The sequence below is a fragment of the Rhincodon typus genome, chromosome 12, assembly GCF_021869965.1.
Source record: "Rhincodon typus isolate 14 chromosome 12, sRhiTyp1.1, whole genome shotgun sequence".
Taxonomy (NCBI): domain Eukaryota; kingdom Metazoa; phylum Chordata; class Chondrichthyes; order Orectolobiformes; family Rhincodontidae; genus Rhincodon; species Rhincodon typus.
In genome coordinates, this window is record NC_063343.1 from 35,491,932 (window position 1) to 35,510,732 (window position 18,801).

Sequence of the window (18,801 nt, forward strand, 5' to 3'; positions counted from 1 at the left end):
TGATTATGGACAACTGCAGTTTCACAATATGGTGGAGTCAGCAGGTTTCACTTTGGGTTAAAAATACTTTTCTTTAAAATGAGCTTAGTGGGAATCCTGGCAGAAATACACTTTCTGAAGAGCTTTCACAGCTAAATGTGTTATTTTCATGTGCTTCTGCGTGACAAAGTGACTGAGTGGATTAAGAATAAGAAAAAAGTGCTGCTTTTGGCACTAAGCCTTAGGATAACTCTGGCCGACTCCCTCAATGTCTTCAGGCCACACTAAGTCAAACATGGCATGTTCAATTGACTGAGTGGTCTTAATATATGCACTGCTTTGTCTTGCAAGCAGAGAGGTAGTGTTGAGATGCTAGAAGTTTGGAAAGCACATTGATGAGTGACAGCCAAGTTCTGCATTTCATCTTATGAGTAAATGAAAGTATGCCGCGTGAAGGTTAGTTATGTGGCAAGTTTGCTTTGTGGCGTGATCTTTCCAACTAATCACATAGAAATGCTTACAGTATGACCTGCATGTGAAAATTGGAAAGCAATGACCGGCATTTTGCAATCAGTGATGAAGCAAAGGCACTTGTCGCTAGCCTTGACCAAAGTTGCCCACTTAATTACACAACAGCCCAATTAAAACTTTGTTGGAATCCCAGAGAGTTTCTCTATGAAGTAACCTCTAATGAATCCCTGTAGCATCAGCCAACTAATTCTTAAGATTCAGAGCATGTGGAGCGGTAAAGAGAATACTCACAGAAGCTTTGAAAACTGACAAACTTGACTGACTACAGTGAATAGAAAAGATATGTTTCTGTCTTATAGGTTTCCGCTTCAAGCTGTTGCATTACCTGTTAAAAAAAGTTGAAAATGTGATTGAAAAATCCATCTTTACAAAATCATACGCATGTGATGAACAAAATATTTATAAATTCAAATAAATATGAGCAGACTTGTGTTAAAAAGCCGTTCAAATTTAAACAAAAACATTTTGAAATTCAGATCTATGTGAAGAGGATTGAATTACTGGATTATTTCTGTGGCATAAAGCTGTTTTGAAAATATTATTCTCGGTGGCATCATGAAAAGACTATGATGCCAGAAGAGCCTTTGAGTGTTTTCCATCACTGTCCCAATATGTTATAGGGAAGGAAGCAAAAAAATAGCCAAAATTCACGCCAGTTCTGTGTTTTCATACTCACTTGACATCATATCCCTGTAACCCTACATCCTACTCATCTGGCACTCTACTTAACTGGCATCATGCACTTTACCCATCTGGCACCCTAACCATCTGGCACCCTGCCTTCCCAGCACATCAACATCACACTTAGCTTAAGTACTTATGGGGATCAAAGGTTGTAGAGAGGAGGCAGGAAAATGGGGTTGAGAGCCATGATTGAAACAGACTCAATATGCCAAACAGCTTAAATTTGCTCCTATATCTTATGGTGTTATGATGTTATTTAGTGGCTGTCTGTGATTCTGGACCATTACTTTTCGAAATTCAGCTGCTGACTCTTGTGAAAAGGGGGCACGGTTTGCCTTCCTCTGCCAGTACAGCACTATTTAAAAACTGGCTTCACATTTCTGTGGGTGCTCTGAGTAGAATCTCATCTCAACATAATACCATGAGTTTTAAGATACTCATGGATAGGGAGAACAACAGTGAAGGTGTTAAATTAGGGGAAGGCAAACAACAATAATATTAGGCAGGAACTGGAGAATTTTGACTGGAGGAGGATGTTTGAGGGTAAATCTACATCGGACGTGTGAGAGTATATCAAACGGCAGTTAATAAGAGTTCAGCACATTCCTACGAGAATGAAAGGTAGGTATGGCAATTTACATGAACCTTGGATGACCAGGGATGTTATGACCTTGGTTAGAAAGAAAAAGGAAGCATACATAAAGTCTAGGAGGATGAGAACTGATGAAGACTTTGAAGTATGTAAGGTAAGTAGGAAAGAAATTAAACAAGGAATTAGAAGACTAAAAAGGGTCATGAAAACTTTTTAGCAAACAGGATTAAGGAGAATCCCGAGGCTGTTTATTAATATGTAAAAAGACAAGAGGGTAGCAGGGGTTGGCCACTCAAGGACAAAGGAGAAAATCTATGTGTGGAGCCAGAAGAGGTAGGTGAGGTTTTAAATGAGTTAGAATTCACCAAAGGAATTGGTGGAGGATGATCTCAGGGAAGGGAATGTAGAGTTTCTAAGCCAAGTTGCTATTAAAAAAGGAGAGGTGTCGTCTGTCTTAAAAAGTATTAAGGTGGATAAGTCCCCGGGTCCTGATGGGATCTATCCCAGAATATTGAGGAAGGCAAGAAAATAAAATGCTGGAGCATTGACAGACATCTTTGTATCCCCTTTGGCCACAGGTGAGGTCCCAGACGACTGGAGAATAACCAATGTTGTCCCATTGTTTAAGAAGGGTGGCAGGGATAATCCTGGAAATTAGAGACCTGTGAGTCTCAAGTTGGTGGTAGGGAAATCATTAGAAAAGATTCTCAGGGACAAAATCTATACACATTTAGAAATATTAGCTTTTCTGATGAAGGGTCTAGGCCCGAAACGTCAGCCTCTCTGCTCCTATGATGCTGCTTGGCCTGCTGTGTTCATCCAGCCCTGCACCTTGTTGTCTCGGATTCTCCAGCATCTGCAGTTCCTACTATCTTTGAGTCGACATTTAGAAATAGATGGATTTGTTAGTGATAGGCAGCATGGTTTTGTTTGGGGGAGGTTGTGCCTCACTATCTGGACTGATTTTTTTGAGGAGTTCACAAAGATGATGATGGAAAAGAGATTGATGTTGTCTACATGGACTTCAGTAAAGCCTTTGGCAAGGTCCCTCATGGCAGACTGGTACAAAAGGTTAAGTCGCATGGTATCAGGGGTGAGCTGGCAAGATGAATACAGAACTTGGTCTGGCTTTGTCATAGGAGACAGAAGGTAGCAGTGGAAGGATGGAAGGATGCTTTTTGAAATGGAAGATTGTGAGCAGTGGTGCTGGGACCTATGCTGTTTTTGGTCTACATAAATGGTTTGGACGAAAACATAGCTGGTCTAATTAGTAAGCTTAGGGATGATACAAAGATTGTTGGAGTTGTGGATAGTGAAGAGGATTGTCGAAGGATACAGCAGGTTATAGATCAGTTATGAGCATGAGCAGAAAAATGGCAGATGGAGTTTAATCTGGACAAATGTGAGGTGATGCATCTAGGAAGGTCAAGCACAGGTGGAAATTATACAGTGAATGGCAGAACCCTTAGAAGTATTGATATACAGAGGGATCTAGGTTCGCAGGTCCACAGATCACCGATGGTGGCAGCTCAGGTAATTAAGGTAGTAAAAAAGGCAAATAGCCTGCTTTCCATCATTGGAAGGGGGGTCGAATATAAGGATAGACAAGTATGCTGCGGGCTTTATAGAACTTTATTTAGCCATGCTTGGAATACTGCATACAGTTCTAGTCACTACACTACCAGAAGGATGTGGATGCTTTGGAGAGGGCACAGAAAAGGTTTACCAGGATGTTGCCTTATATGCGGGATTTTGGCTATGAAGAATGATTAGATAGACTGGGTTTGTTTTCACTGGAACACAGGAGGTTGAGGAGCGACCTAATAGAAGTTTATAAGATTGTGAATGACATAGGTACAAATGAAAGTATGAGGCTTTTTCCCAGGGTGGAGAATTCAATTACTAGGGGACACAGGCTCAAGGTGCAAGTGGGGGAGGTTTAAAAGAGATGTGCGAGGCAAGTTTTTTGCACAAAGGTTGGTGAGTGCCTGGAACTTGTTCCAGATGAGGTGGTAGAAGCAGACTCTATAGCAGCATTCAAGAAGCACTTGGAAGAATACATGAATAGAAAGGGAGTAGAGGGATATGGATCCTGTAAGTGAAGACCGTTTTAGTATGGAAGGGCAAAATGCGGCAGTGCAGGCTTGGAGGGCCGAAGGGTCTGTTCCTGTGCTGTATTGTTCTTTGCTGTTGTTCTAACTGCACTTGTACAGAGATATTGGTGGAATATTGTGGGAAGTTTTGGTCTCCATCTTTAAGGAAGGATATACTTGCAGTGGAAGCAGTATAGCAAAGGAACGCTCGATTGATGCCTGGAATTAGAGGGTTATCCTGTAGTGAGAGATTCAATAAATTGGGTCTGTAGTCTTAGAAGTTTAGAAGAATGAGAGGAGATCACATTGAAACATTTAAGGTTCTGAGAGGGCTTAATAGGGTAGATGTAGATTTGTTTTCCCTGACTGCAATATACAGAAGACAGAGTTGCAGTCTCAGGTTAAGTTAAACAATCATTTAGAAGTGAGATTGGAAGAAATTCTTTCATTCAGAGGTTGAACATATTTAAAGCTAAAGTAGATGAATTATTTCTTCTCAGGTAGCTTAGCAATATGAGGAATGGCAGAAAAGTGGAGTTGAACTTGAAGATCAGGCATAATCGCTTTGAAAGGCAGAGCAGTCTCAATGGTCTACTTCCACTACTATTTCTTAAATTCTTATAGCTAATACCCTGTTCCTCCTCAGGGTATGCTATTGAATTGTTTTTTACAGGTACAAACAGCATAGAATCCAAAATCTGATGAGAACTTCAACATGTTACACGCCATTCTTGCTGCAAAAGTAAATTAAATGGTTAGGCTTGTTGCTGAGGTACAATTAAGTTTTTGATAGCATTCTAAGTTTTAACTACAGCTGACTTACCTATCTGGTTCTGGATAATTGGTTTTAAAAGCCTGGACAGTCATTTCATTTCATCATTAAAACTTAATTTTTTTCTTAATTTTTATTTTCTCTTATGTTTATTAATGATGTTTTAACTTTTACTTTAATCTAATGTGCATGTCTCAAATAATACTTTACTCTGTGTAAAATAATTAAATAGCATGATGATTAGTGCTTCTTACTTCCTGGTTTGCTGTTCGTGATAATTGTTCAATTTTATTGCTTAGACTACTTGATGACTTGCTTAATAAAAACCGAAAGAATTGTGGATGTTGTAAATCAGGAACAAAAACAGAAGGTGCTGGAAAAGCTCAGCAGGCCTGACAGCATCTGTGAAGAAAAAAATCGGAATTAACATTTCGGGTCCAGTGTTCTGAGGAGGGGTCACCAGATCCGAAACGTTAACTTTGATATTTTCTTCACAGATGCTGTCAGACATGCTGAGCTTTTCCAGCAATTTCTGTTGATGACTTGCCTATTCCTCATGCTACAGATGTCCTCTAGATGGTGCCTGAATTAAAGGTGCATCGTAAAAAAAGCAAATCAATTTCACAGAACCTGTTCGATTTTTGTGGGCACCTTTCTTCAAGGTCAATAGCGAGTGTTGTCCTTTCACCACTGACTGGAAAATATGGATCAATAATAATTTGCCATATACGCTTTTGTATAATCTTAGAGGCATGTTTTATGAATTCCAATGTTTAATGTGAGCTTCTTTTTGTGTAATGGTTTTCAAAAAAATTATCACACAGAGATGTGCTTGTAAAATCCTTTAATCAATGATAAATCAACAACATTTATAAAACACTAAATGTCCTGTATTTTTAAGTGATGTATTGAATTATAAAATTAACTTATGTATACTATGTGGAATAAAGGAGGAGCAGCTGAAGTCTCATGAGACCAAGTGGAGACAAATTACAACTGAATTAGCAGAACACAGTACTCACCCCCCAGAGAAGAATGTCAAATCTAAAGATGCAGAGGAATTCAGACTTAAAGAACATTATTTGTTATTTGAGGTGAGTATGCTTTTTGATATTTAGTGCTAAAGAAAGGTACATACAGATATGTAATAGTGAATTACTAGAATGTGCAACTAGAATAGGCTGTTGCTGCAAGAGAGACATGGCAGTCAAGCCACTTTGCTTGACTTCACGTGTTCAATGGTATCATATTACATTTTTGAAAGTTTATGTTTGTGCCAGTTGAATGTGGAGCATGTTCACTTAAATGCTATTATCAGTTTACATGCGCATATTGTTAAAGCTGCATGATAGCCATGATGTAAGATGATTGAGGAAGTAGCTTTTTGGTTTCTATTTGTAACAACATTGTAAATACATTTGAAAAGAACATGTTTATAATTTCATCAGAAGAATTTTTCCCCAATGTAATTAAAAAACACCATGCCTTTTGACGTCAAATGGCTGATTCCTCGATCATGGTTTCCCATTAACAGGGCCACAAGCAATGCAGGACACTATCACTGCCATGTCCAAACCAGTTGAAGGGTTTCCCCATTATCCTTATGGATTTACCACCCTCCAGGGGTTCATGGAGCCCCATCAAAGAAGCAAATTTGCTAGAGAGCAACTGAAGAGATTGTGAGACTTCAGTATCTATTTTTACCGTTTACTTTCATAGATAGCAAATCATACCATGAATCTTATGATTTCCTGACCACTACTTTCTCAAGCATTGCTTCTTGTCTGGAGAAGCTAAGTATGAAATGAACCTTTTTATACTTAAATTCTGGTCCTATTTTCACAGTATGAAAATACCAATAGATAGTAAGCTGTATTACTATGGATCATTTTGTTTGTGAAAATTTTCAGTTTGAAGATAATTTACACAAGAATCAAACTATTAACAGTGTTGAATGAAAACCTTTCATGATCAAGCTTGAATTCATTCTCCCATTGTCTTAGTAGCATCATGCATCATTTTACTCATGTTAAAGCTTGTGTGACCAGATCATTATTTGTAGAAGTTCTATTCTGTAACATCATATACAGTAATACATATTTATATTTGTTCTGTACTGATTCTATTTGATTTAAGTTGCAAAATTCAACACTCTTATGGACTGCAGACTAACCCTGCCATGAGTCATCTCTTCTGGGCATTTATACCTTACGTGGAAATCATTTTAGTGATCAAGACTAGAAAATTCTGTTGATCTACAGCTTTCAGTGCCAGGACTGAGGTTAATGATAAATTAAAATTTATTATTGTCCTGTTATGGTTGTCTCCATTCAATGCATTCTCACTCAAAGAACATGAGAGAGCTCAGTACTGAGATGAGAAGGAATTTCCTCATCCAGAGGATGGTGAATCTTTGGAACTCACTGCCACGGAAGACAATGGAGGTCAAGGCACTGAATATGGTTAGGATAGAGATAGAAAGGTTCTTGATTAGTAAGGGGATCAGAATTTATGGGGAGAAAGCGGGAGAGTGGGTCTGAGAAACATATCGGCCGTGATTGAATGGCAGAGTAGACTCAATGGGCTGAATGGCCTTATTCTGCTCCTATATCTTATTGTCTTAAGATCACAAGAACCAAGTTCATTAGAAGCACCAGTATGAAAACAAGAACATGTATTTTATGCTTTCTAATCCCATTCCAATCTATCTATAATGTTCTCATTGTCAACAAGGGGTTAAAGAGGAGCAAGATTATGTCTTGATGGTAACAATTCCTTTAATGTAGAATTTTTTTTTTCTGAATTTGCAACAAAAACAATCTGGAGACTGGTTTGGTCTCTGGGTCCTGCAGCCTATCCAAAATCCTGTCCAAAGTGTCAAGCAAGAGAATGAAGAAAAACATATTCAGAGCTGTTGAATTGCAGTAATAGTGCACTGTTATTCTGCTTCCAGCAATATCTACAGTAGCCACACATGACTACATACTACAACATTAAATTTGTTGGGACAAAGTATTGCCCCTGCATTTTCTCCCCAGTGCATTTACTACCAGGAAACCCACAGTCAACCCAGTATCACAGCACTTCTAGACCAACCACCACAGGGAATATCTGTGGTTGTAGTCAATTTGTTATCTATAGATGTCTTAATAAGCTGCCTGAGAGAATGTTAAAAACACCCAACAATTTTGTCTCATTTATCTACTGAGTAGTTATAGTAGAATGTAATTCACTAAATGGTGATATTCCTAAAAGTTCTTTGTTCTCATAGTACAGACTGTTTGGCACAATGTAATAGTCTATAAGAGCAGAAAAAGCACTGGCCTCAAGGCACATGCAGTATGTACACTTTATCACTTAATTAGTAAATGTTTCATAGACAGCAGACTTGGATCTAGAAGTTTCTATCCCAACTTCTTTCATATTCAAAATGGGTGCTTAAAAACTCAATACAGTCTGCAGTGCATGCATCTTCATTATGTCTCCCACCCAATATATTGGAGCTGACTGTTCCCTGGATATCCAGAGAACGTATCAAAACTTTTCAAAATAATGGATAAATGTGTTTAAATTAGGGTGCGCTGCTTATTGTAAACTCTTTCTTGATATTGATATTGTCCCAGAGTAAAACTCACTGCACAATAAATTCACTCAATTTGTGCCACTAATCAAAACCCTTCAATGCTATTTAAATAGGTCAACATGAGTTAATTGCTGGTTTGAGATTTTAAGCTTCTGGTCAATTTTTTTTCTGTGTTTATGTCCTACTTTCTATGAAAAATTAACTAATTACTGGGAAGAAGATTTTAATACTGCTTGGCTGCATTTTTTGACGGTCATGGGTGTTTGGTAAGGACTAACTTTACAATAGAGGAAGAAGGGGAGCAACAAGAAATACAGAATTGCTTGCCAGAGAGGGAGCCGGAGAGTAATGTGTAGGAGGCCAAACCCACAGTATGTTTTGGGGAATAGTTTCACTTGAATTGCTCAAAAGAATCATGTCTTCTCATTGTTACCGCAAGTTTTGCCAAGACGACTTTATGCCCTTAAAGTGATCTCGCTTGTCTATCATCTATACCAGAGCCTCTAGCTACATCACAAAATCTAGGTGCTCTCGGAGTCCTTGTTCCACTTTATTTGTTTGTACAAAAATGTTCTGCACTACTTTCAAGCAGGCCACTTCTCCCCGCTTTCTTAAGGATTTACTGGCTGTACTGAAGTTGCATCAGTTAAGTCCAATTTCTGATAATGCTAACCTCACCTCTGCTACAAAATAAACTTGGAACCAAGGAGTAGAATAGATACACTACCCACATGCGGGTTAACTGGCAAAACTCATAAAGTTGATGCCATGCTGTCTGGGGAGGCCTCAGACAAAAAAGGCTCTCCTCAGTATCTATGAGTTGGTCTCTGAGGCTTACAGGTAGAAATTTTAAAGCCTTGGGAAGCAGCCTGGGCAGACCTTCATGGAGTTTGAGACGATAAAGGAACTGAGCTCTAATCATTCAATGCAACCACTTACAGTAGACTCCAAAGTATGAGAATTTCAGAGGGATATTTCTCCTTAAAGGAGTTAAAAGTTCACACCCTACATCAATAAGAACCCATGCAATCAACCAAAAGGTTCTAGCTGTCAGACAAGCAGACAAGGTGGCTGATGGTTATGAGCTTGTCCACAAGTCCTTATCCCAAGGGAAACATTTTTCTATTGCCTTCACAAACATGAGAAGGATAGATTGTGGAAGGTTCAAAAGGAATGCAAACAGCCAGGGGAGAGAAGGGACAGCTGGGCTCAAGAATGATTCTCTTCGCAAGGCAGAATTGGTGGGAGTGCTGCACCTAAGCCTAGCTACTACCTTTGGAACAAAATGGGAAATTGTTTGGCTAATTGCTAGAAGTAATGATAGGATTCATTGGGGTAGAATCATAGAATCCCTATTGTGTGGAAGCAGGCCATTTAGCCCATTGAGTCTACACCAACACTCCAAAGTGCATCCCACCCCTCTACCCTATTTCCCATGGCTGATCTATCTAGCCAGCACATCCCTGGATACTATGGCATGGAATTCAGCATAGCCAATCTACCTGACCCGCACATCTTTGGACTATGGGAGGAAACTGGAGCACCAGAGGAAACCCATGCAGACACAGGGAGAATTTGCAAAGGCCACACAGACAGTTGGCCAAGGGTGGAATCAGACCTAGGTCCCTGCAGCTGTGAGGCGGTGGTGCTAACCACTGAGCCACCATGCCGCTGGTGCTGTCTGTAGTGTATGATGTCAGTGCAGGGACCAAGAACATGGCAGGAAAAGCTTTTGCCCTGTCTGTGACCTTAAAGCTAGGTAAAGCCACTCAAGCGAGTGTTGGGGAAGTGATCAAGATCCCCGAGAGTGGGACACAAGCATCACCCAAACCTTTTTGCACAGGGAAGGCATGATTTTTCTACCAGAGAGTGCATAAAATGCTGAGGTTGTATTAAATGATTTTAGCAGGGAATATATAACCATACCTATGTATGGGGTATGGACTCCATGGAATGCCACTAATGTCTGGGCCAATAACTCTGGGGATTGTCCAAAGCTTTTCTGTCTACTGAGTCATCCTATACCTGAGAAGTGCTTTGTTGGGGGCGAACAGTTTTAGCTTCCCCAGTAATCTCAGAAAGGCCAAGTGAAGACAAGGAGAACAAAGCAGGAACAGGAAAAGGTTACGGCATTTATATTTCTTTCCCATGTGGTGATGTGATCAATGGTTAAACAAGTTCCATCATCAGATGCCAAAGTGGTGCCACAGACAGGTGACTCTGCTTTATGGATGACCAGAGGGAAATGATAAGTAGGTCTTCCCTGGCTGAACTTACAGCAAGCCGACCCTGAATTCAATTAATTGGCCCTGGCCTCTCAAACTAAAGCTGAAGCAGATGGATTTTTGGAGTCCTGCTGCGTACATAACAGGGCTCTGTGAAAGAAGTGAAGAAGTCCTCAGTCTTACGACTGCAGAGTGGATGGTGGCTCACCAGACGACTGTGTGATTTCACTACCTTTGGGAGGTATTGAAGCTAGCTTGTGAAATTCCCATGGCTTGGCAGGCAAGGGATACCCAAACAGGCTAGCATCTTTAATGATCATACCTCCACAAAGACATGGTGCAGTTTTGTAAAACATACCAGGTCTGGGAAACCCTTTTTCCTGCAATAAAACCAGCGCCTTTCATTCCTGTACCAGTTTTCAGGGTGTTGGTAATAGGGTATTGGTAGACTCTGTGGAACCCATGTCAGAAACAAAACGGAGCCACAGTATCAACATTACTATTCTGGATGTGGCCAGTTCCTAGGGGCCATTCCCTTGGGAACCATTTCTGCCAAGGTAGTACTGGAGAGGCTGACACTGTTCTTCACCTGATATAGATCACTAGCTGAGGTTCAGTCAGATGAAGGCATCGATTTTATGTCTAACAGTTTTCAAAAAGTTATGAGTAGTCAGGGTATACCACAACCATAGTTCTCAGCTTACCATCCACAGTCACAAGGGGCTTTAGAACAGAACTATCAGACCATCAAGACCAATATGAGGACATTCTGTGATAGGCTGGGAATACACATTTATATTTAAGGACTATGTGGAAAAATCAGAAAGTATGAAATGGCTTAGACATTTTTTGTGTTAACAGGGTCAAGGAGTGAGATTAGCAGTTCAATTTATACTGTAAGCCATCTGCTGTTTACAGAAAAGTCAAATGACTTTGGAGAAAACAGCCACACAGAGCTTTCAAGGAGATAAGAAATGGAGTTTATTGCCTTACTTACTGGTAAAACTGGTTTTGAAAAAAATTAGGAAGCCTCTGTGCTAATAGTTTACTGGCAACTCTTTCTGGAATAAGTATTTCTTTTTACAGTCCTAAGGAGTTAGTAAAGAAGACAATCAAGAAATTGCAAATCTCTCCTGAAATTCTTTTCCCAGCAGAGATTCCAGTTACCAGAAGTGTTTAGCTCAGCTGGCTGGATGGCTAGTTTGTGATGCAACCAATGTGGGTTCAGTTCCTGCACCAGCTGAGTTACCATGCAGGACTTCTCTCTGCTGAGGTATGGTAACCCACCACTAGTTGTCTCACTCATGAGACAGCAGTTCTATGGTCCGGTAGGACTATGGGAATGTTACTTTTTTTTACTTTGTGTAAAAGGGCAGTAGTAGCAGCATGGATGCAACTTTGGCAGAATAATAGGAAATAGAGATTAACGGTCAAAGGATATTTTACAGGCTGGAGGGAAGTTTGTGGTGGAGTTCCCCAGGTGTTAGTATCTGGACTCTTGCTTCTCCTGATAAATATTAATGATCTAGATCTTGGTGTGCAGGAGACAATTTCAAAGTTTTGAGAAAACAGGAAACTTGGAAGAATTGTAAACTGTGAAGAAGACAGTATAGAATTCCAAAAAGACATATCCAATTTAGTGATATAACAAGGTGTAGAGCTGGATGAACACAGCAGGCCAAGCACAATCAGAGGAGCAGGAAGACTGATGTTTGAGCCTAGACCCTTCTTCAGAAATGGGGGAGGGGAAGGGGGTTCTGAAATAAATAGTGAGAGAGGGGGAGGTGAATAGAAGATGGATAGAAGAGAAGATAGGTGGAGAGGAGACAGACAGGTCAAAGAGGCGGGGATGGAGCCAGTAAAGGTGAGTGTAGGTGGGGAGGTAGGGAGGAGATAGGTCAGTCCAGGGAGGATGGACAGGTCAAGGGGGCTGGATGAGGTTAGTAGGTAGGAGATGGGGGTGGGGCTTGAGGTAGGAGGAGGGGATAGGTGGGAGGAAGGACAGGTTAGGGAGGCGGGGACATGCTGGGCTGGTTTTGGGATGCAGTAGGGGGAGGGGAGATTTTGAAGCTTGTGAAGTCCACATTGATACCATTGGGCTGCAGGGTTCCCAAGCGGAATATGAGTTGCTGTTCCTGCAACCTTCGGGTAGCATTGTTGTGGCACTGCAGGAGGCCCAGGATGGACATGTCGTCTGCGGAATGGGAGGGGGAGTTGAAATAGTTCGCGACTGGGAGGTGCAGTTGTTTAGTGCGAACCGAGCGTAGATGTTCTGCAAAGCGGTCCCCAAGCCTCCTCTTGGTTTCCCCGATGTAGAGGAGGCCACAACAGGAACAGCGGATGCAGTATACCACATTAGCAGATGTGCAGGTGAACATCTGCTTGATGTGGAAAGTCTTCTCGGGGCCGGGGATGAGGGTGAGGGGGGAGGTGTAGGGGCAGGGGTAGCACTTCCTGCAGTTGCAGGGAAAAGTGCCGGATGAGGTGGGGCTGGAGGGGAGTGTGGAGAGGACAAGGGAGTCACAGAGAGAGTGGTCCCTCCAGAAAGCAGATAAGGGCGGGGAGGGAAAAATGTCTTTGGTGGTGGGGTCGGATTGCAGATGGCTGAAGTGTCGGAGGATGATGCGTTGGATCCGGAGGTTGGTGGGGTGGAACGTGAGGATGAGGGGGATTCTGTTTTGGTTGTTATTGCGGGGACGGGGTGTGAGGGATGAGTTGCGGGAAATGCGGGAGACACGGTCGAGGTCGTCCTCACGTACCACCCCACCAACCTCCAGATCCAACGCATCATCCTCCGACATTTCTGCCGTCTGCAATCTGACCACCACCAAAGACATTTTTCCCTCCCCACCCTTATCTGCTTTCCAGAGGGACCACCGTCTCCATGACTCCCTTGTACGCTCCACACTCCCCTCCAGCCCCACCTCACCCGGCACTTTTCCCTGCAACCGCAGGAAGTGCTACCCCTGCCCCTACACCTCCCTCCTCACCTCCATCCCAGGCCCCAAGAAGACTTTCCACATCAAGCAGATGTTCACCTGCACATCTGCCAATGTGGTATACTGCATCCGCTGTTCCTGTTGTGGCCTCCTCTACATCGGGGAAACCAAGCGGAGGCTTGGGGACCACTTTGCAGAACACCTACGCTCGGTTCGCACTAAACAACTGCACCTCCCAGTCGCGAACTATTTCAACTCCCCCTCCCATTCCTCAGACGACATGTCCATCCTGGTCCTCCTGCAGTGCCACAACAATGTTACCCGAAGGTTGCAGGAACAGCAACTCATATTCCGCTTGGGAACCCTGCAGCCCAATGGTATCAATGTGGACTTCACAAGCTTCAAAATCTCCCCTCCCCCTACCGCATCCCAAAACCAGCCCAGCACGTCCCCGCCTCCGTAACCTGTCCTTCCTCCCACCTATCCCCTCCTCCCACCTCAAGCCGCACCCCCATCTCCTACCTACTAACCTCATCCCGCCCCCTTGACCTGTCCATCCTCCCTGGACTGACCTATCTCCTCCCTACCTCCCCACCTAAACTCACCCCTACTGGCTCCATCCCCGCCTCTTTGACCTGTCTGTCTCCTCTCCACCTATCTTCTCCTCTATCCATCTTCTATTTGCCTCCCCCTCTCTCCCTATTTATTTCAGAACCCCCTTCTCCTCCCCCATTTCTGAAGAAGGTTTCTGAAAAAGGGTCTAGGCCCGAAACGTCAGCCTTCCTGCTCCTCTGATGCTGCTTGGCCTGCTGTGTTCATCCAGCTCTACACATTGTTATCTCAGATTCTCCAGCATCTGCAGTTCCTACTATATCTCTCCAATTTAGTGCAGTGGGCAGATACGTAACAGATACGTTTCAATCAAGGGAAATGTGAGGTGATGGATTTTGGTAGGAAGAACATTGAAAAACAATATAAAGTAGGTGGTCTAATTCTAAAGCAGCATGTATGAGCAGAAGGACCTGTGTGTATCTGTATACAGATCATTGAAGGTGACTAAAGGCAAAATATTGTGGATGCTGGAGTTCCGAAACAAATACAGTGAATTCTGGAGAAACTCAGGAGGTCTGGCAGCGTCTGTGGATGGAGAAGCAGATTTAATATTTCAAGTTGAGTGATACTTCTTCAGAACAAGAGCAGCCATACTGGACTCGAAACTTTAAACGTGTTTCTTTCTCCACAGATGCTGTCAGATTTGTTCAGTTTCTCCAACATTCACAGTGTTTGTTGTAGGTGGCTGGACAGATGGAGAGAACACTAAGTAATGGGGCATAGATTACAAAAGGAAGAAGATGATGATGAATATGTACATGATACTTATTAGACCTCAGCTTGAATATTGAGTACAATTCTGCCACATTATAGAAAGGATGGGATAACATTGGAGAGATTACAGAAGCGACTTACAAGAATTGCACCAGGGATGTGAAAGTTCAGTTATGAGCATGCATTGAAGGAGTTGAAACTGTTACCCTTGTAGGAAAGAAGGCTAATGGGGGATCTGCTAGAGAACAAGGACTTTGGGAAGGAGGAAGCTCTCCTTGTCCATGACAGACCTCAGTTACATCAGGTGCAACAAGGCCGACAGGTTGATAGATAAATACATATTTCCGTTAGCTGAGAGCTGGGTGTAGCAGACTACCCTGGAATGTAAAGTAGCTGTTGGTTATCATGCCAGCATTTCATTTTGTTTGTACTCTACTTTCATGGCTGTAAATAAAAGCTCACCTTTAGAATTGTCCAATTGCTTGCCTGTATGCGATGTTCATCTACTATATAATGACCAGTTATAGGTGTCCACTGGGGACTGGGGACAGAGTAGCAGTCATTTAGAAAGAGTACTCACACCCAGTGTAACTGCAAACTGATAAATTGTGTGGCCTCTTGGTTACAAAACGACTAGGGTGTGCAAGTGAATGCCAGCCATGCTGGCTATGTGCCGTTGGCAGTGTGTCTTCTGGGATGCTGTGTCATTACATTGCCGATGAAAGGCAACTTGTCCGGGTGCACAGCAGCCTTTTAAAGAGGGCACATGCACAAAGGATGCCAGTCTTTTAGCAAATATCCACTGAATGATGAATTACACTAGAAGACACGCTTGGTAAGACAGGCCTAGAATCGGACATGAGGAACTATAGGGTCAGAGTGGGTAGTTAATAAGGTGAGTATACTATGATATGACAAATCTCACTAGGCCTCGCAACAGGAATCCCTCCAAAAAACTCAACAAAACTAGCACTTAGCCAAGTAAGTAAGATTCAACCCACTGTTCTTAATAATATATAGATTTATTGAACCTGTGTAACTCTACAAAATGGAATGGTGCTGAACATGTCCTTAATTCATCACCCAGTTATATTTCTTTTTTTAGCAAATAAGCTATCAATTTTTATGTACCTTTCTGGGCATGCAATACTCCATCAAGGTAGCATAGATCATTTCAAACTGCCAAATGTCAGTACGGGATTTTTACATATCCCAACAAATGATTGATGAACTTAATGTGAGTAGAACTGACAAGTAACAGTGAAATGAACTTCGACAGATGGAAATACACGTGCAGAAGCAAATTGAACTCAATAAGGAAAATAACTTTTTTTTACATTTGACATAACTATATTGTTCTGTTCAAGCTATACAAGAAATAACATGGTAATTTTAAATAAATAAGTAAAAAAATCTTTTCAAGAACTGGTCATAATGATAATATTTATACAATTGATACAATTTGCAGGGAAAAATCTAAAGTTGGCGTATCGTATCATTCTATTTTAGTTGTTAAACTATTGTAATAATCAACAAATTTCGTGAAGATAGTTTTTGCTTTTTCAGCTTTTAAGTCAAGACTTCATAAATTGTATGAATGATTCTCTGTTATTTGGGATTTAATTAGAAGGAGGACTCTCCCCTCTATAGTAAACTTACTCTTGAGTGATAATTTCCCTCCACAGAAAAGCAGATATGAAGCATATATTAACCTACTGAAGGCAAAACTAAAGGCAGGAACTGATGATCTGGAAAAAATTGAGGCAATTATCTTCAGCTTTGAAAATGATGAAAATTCCTTAAGGAAGACTCAGTCTAGTCCTTCGCTGAACCAAGGACATTATTCTCTAAATGGCAAAATGGAAAAGAACATTTTTGAACAGAAATGTTATCCCAAGCAATGAAACATGTGGTTATATGAATTTACAAATTCAATTACTGTTGTACAGATTAAACCATGGATAAGTTCATAAAGTCATCACCTTTGGGATTTAGCAATGTATTGAGCACAGTATTTATGATTTACTCGTAATTTATTTTTAAAGTTTCATCTGTACTCTGTCTTTTCCATTAATATTCCCTCAAGTTCTCTAATTTTCTTTTCTGCTCTTCTTATTTACACCTAATTTTCTTTTTCAAACGAGTTGATAAATACTATAAATCTATCAAGTTAAAATCTCCTCTTTTATGCTTCATTTTATTTGTACAGAGCCACACCAGTCTCGTTGTTGCACGTTTTCATGTATTCCTTCCTTACTGGAAGGTACATGGACTCAAAATCCATCCAAGCTGTTGATTCATATAGTTTTATTGGTCAAGTGTATTTATTTTTCCATGAAACCCTTTTTCTTGTTAAATTTAGCAAATTTCATTGGTTACTATGTTTGAATATCAGTCTCCACTTACGATCACTTTAAAAGCAAACGCTCCCTGCAGTTTTTTTTAATATTTACTGTTACTTTTCAAAAGTATTTTTTATTACAGTGAGACATTAAATGGCCGACAGTCTTTTGTAGCGTTACTGTCAGTCATTTTAAAGCTACACTGTATTATAGGGCTTAACAGTTTTAATCTCCTGGAAAATCAGGAAATAGTTTTATAAAAATGTGTTTTTAAAATGTTGTTTATAAATATCCACAGTGTGTAATATAAATAAATGTTAAAATAAGAGCTGAGTTCCTAGATTACTTGTCATTATGATTGATGTTATGTATACATGATAGTTTGCATGCTGATATCCGTTAATGTTTATGAGGAAAGGAAGAGCTAGCTTTTCTCATTACTGCTGCAACTTGTTATTTTTAATCTCTCATATTGAATGTCTAATATTGCATATTAATATGTTTATTCATTAAATGCCTGAGCTACTAGGTGCTTAAATTATTGAGGAAAGGCATAAGCTTTGAGGCATCATTTGACTGTTGTTAAATTGTACAGAAATGTTGATGCCTACGCAAGTATAATTTTGTGTATGGTTTTGTGAACATTGTTAAATGCAGTTTGGATAACTAAGTATACTTCTTGATTTTTCCTTCTAAGAAGATGGTTTACTCGGATGTTGTTCAGAATACTAGACTCAATCGTAAGAAGGTATACATATTGCCTCTTTTAAAAACAAATCTTGATATCTGGCATCAAAGAGAATACTTCATCTGTAATGAAGTTTCTGCTACCAACTGATTTTATTTATGTGCAATATAATGTGTGTGATTGTGGTATTAATCAAATTTGTGCCAGTATTTTTATCACAGTAACAATGAAAGTATAGCTTCTCTAGTACTGGGATCATTATTACAATATTGTATTCACATTTGTTACAAAAGTACAAAATAGTAAAAGATCTTTGTTACAAACAGTACACACACAAAATAAACAAAACGATATGTAGTTGGAAAATGACATTTGCTTTTTATTTCATTTTGTGAAATGCTTGTCTTAAGACACCTGAGAAATGCTTGCTGGATTGCATTGACGGTTGCATACATCCAATGTAAATTGTCTTATCCTTTTCCTATTCTGGCACATTTTATTCAGACTTGCAAAATATCTTGTCTTTTAGAGCTCAAACATGTTACAAATAGCTTTACAAAGAACTGAAATTTGTTCTTTTTCTGAAAAGGTCACGTTTAAGGAACACACTTTCTATAAGATTTTCCCATACATTGTTCTCACAACAGGTCAACAGCTCCACATAGTAAAACATCAAAACAGAAGTATTATAAATTGTGTTAATGCAAGAAAAATATATTTTCAGATTCGGACCATGTAGTGACCATTAAAGCGCAACGGAAAACATGACAGTTTGGCTGTAGTGGAAGTGCTGACATTAATGGATGCATTCTGGTTACAACAATTCCAAAAGTTCTCTGCATTCACGACAAAAGGAAAATGAATCTTGGTGACAAGAAGCTAAATTAGGGATATATTTTAATCATTGTGTCAGAGGTGTCAGTTACTATATGACAGTAGTGTTTTCTTTCTACCGTATTCAATAATGCTTTCAAAATTTTGTAAGGATATTTATTTTAGTAAATCAATCTTGTTCATCTCAGTATTTTGTGTCAGTCCAGTAATGTG

The 18,801-nt window shown here is 40.4% G+C and overlaps 1 protein-coding gene across 1 annotated transcript in view; it reads left to right on the plus strand.

The window, feature by feature from the left end:
- Window positions 1–16,628, plus strand: part of psd2 (pleckstrin and Sec7 domain containing 2) — a 125,872-nt gene extending 109,244 nt beyond the window's left edge. The window contains exons 15-16 of the mRNA XM_048603837.1: window positions 5,602–5,745; window positions 16,410–16,628. Coding sequence (XP_048459794.1) covers window positions 5,602–5,745; window positions 16,410–16,628 — 363 coding nt within the window. The remainder of the gene's footprint in view (window positions 1–5,601; window positions 5,746–16,409) is intronic.
- The last annotated feature ends 2,173 nt before the right edge of the window (window positions 16,629–18,801 follow it).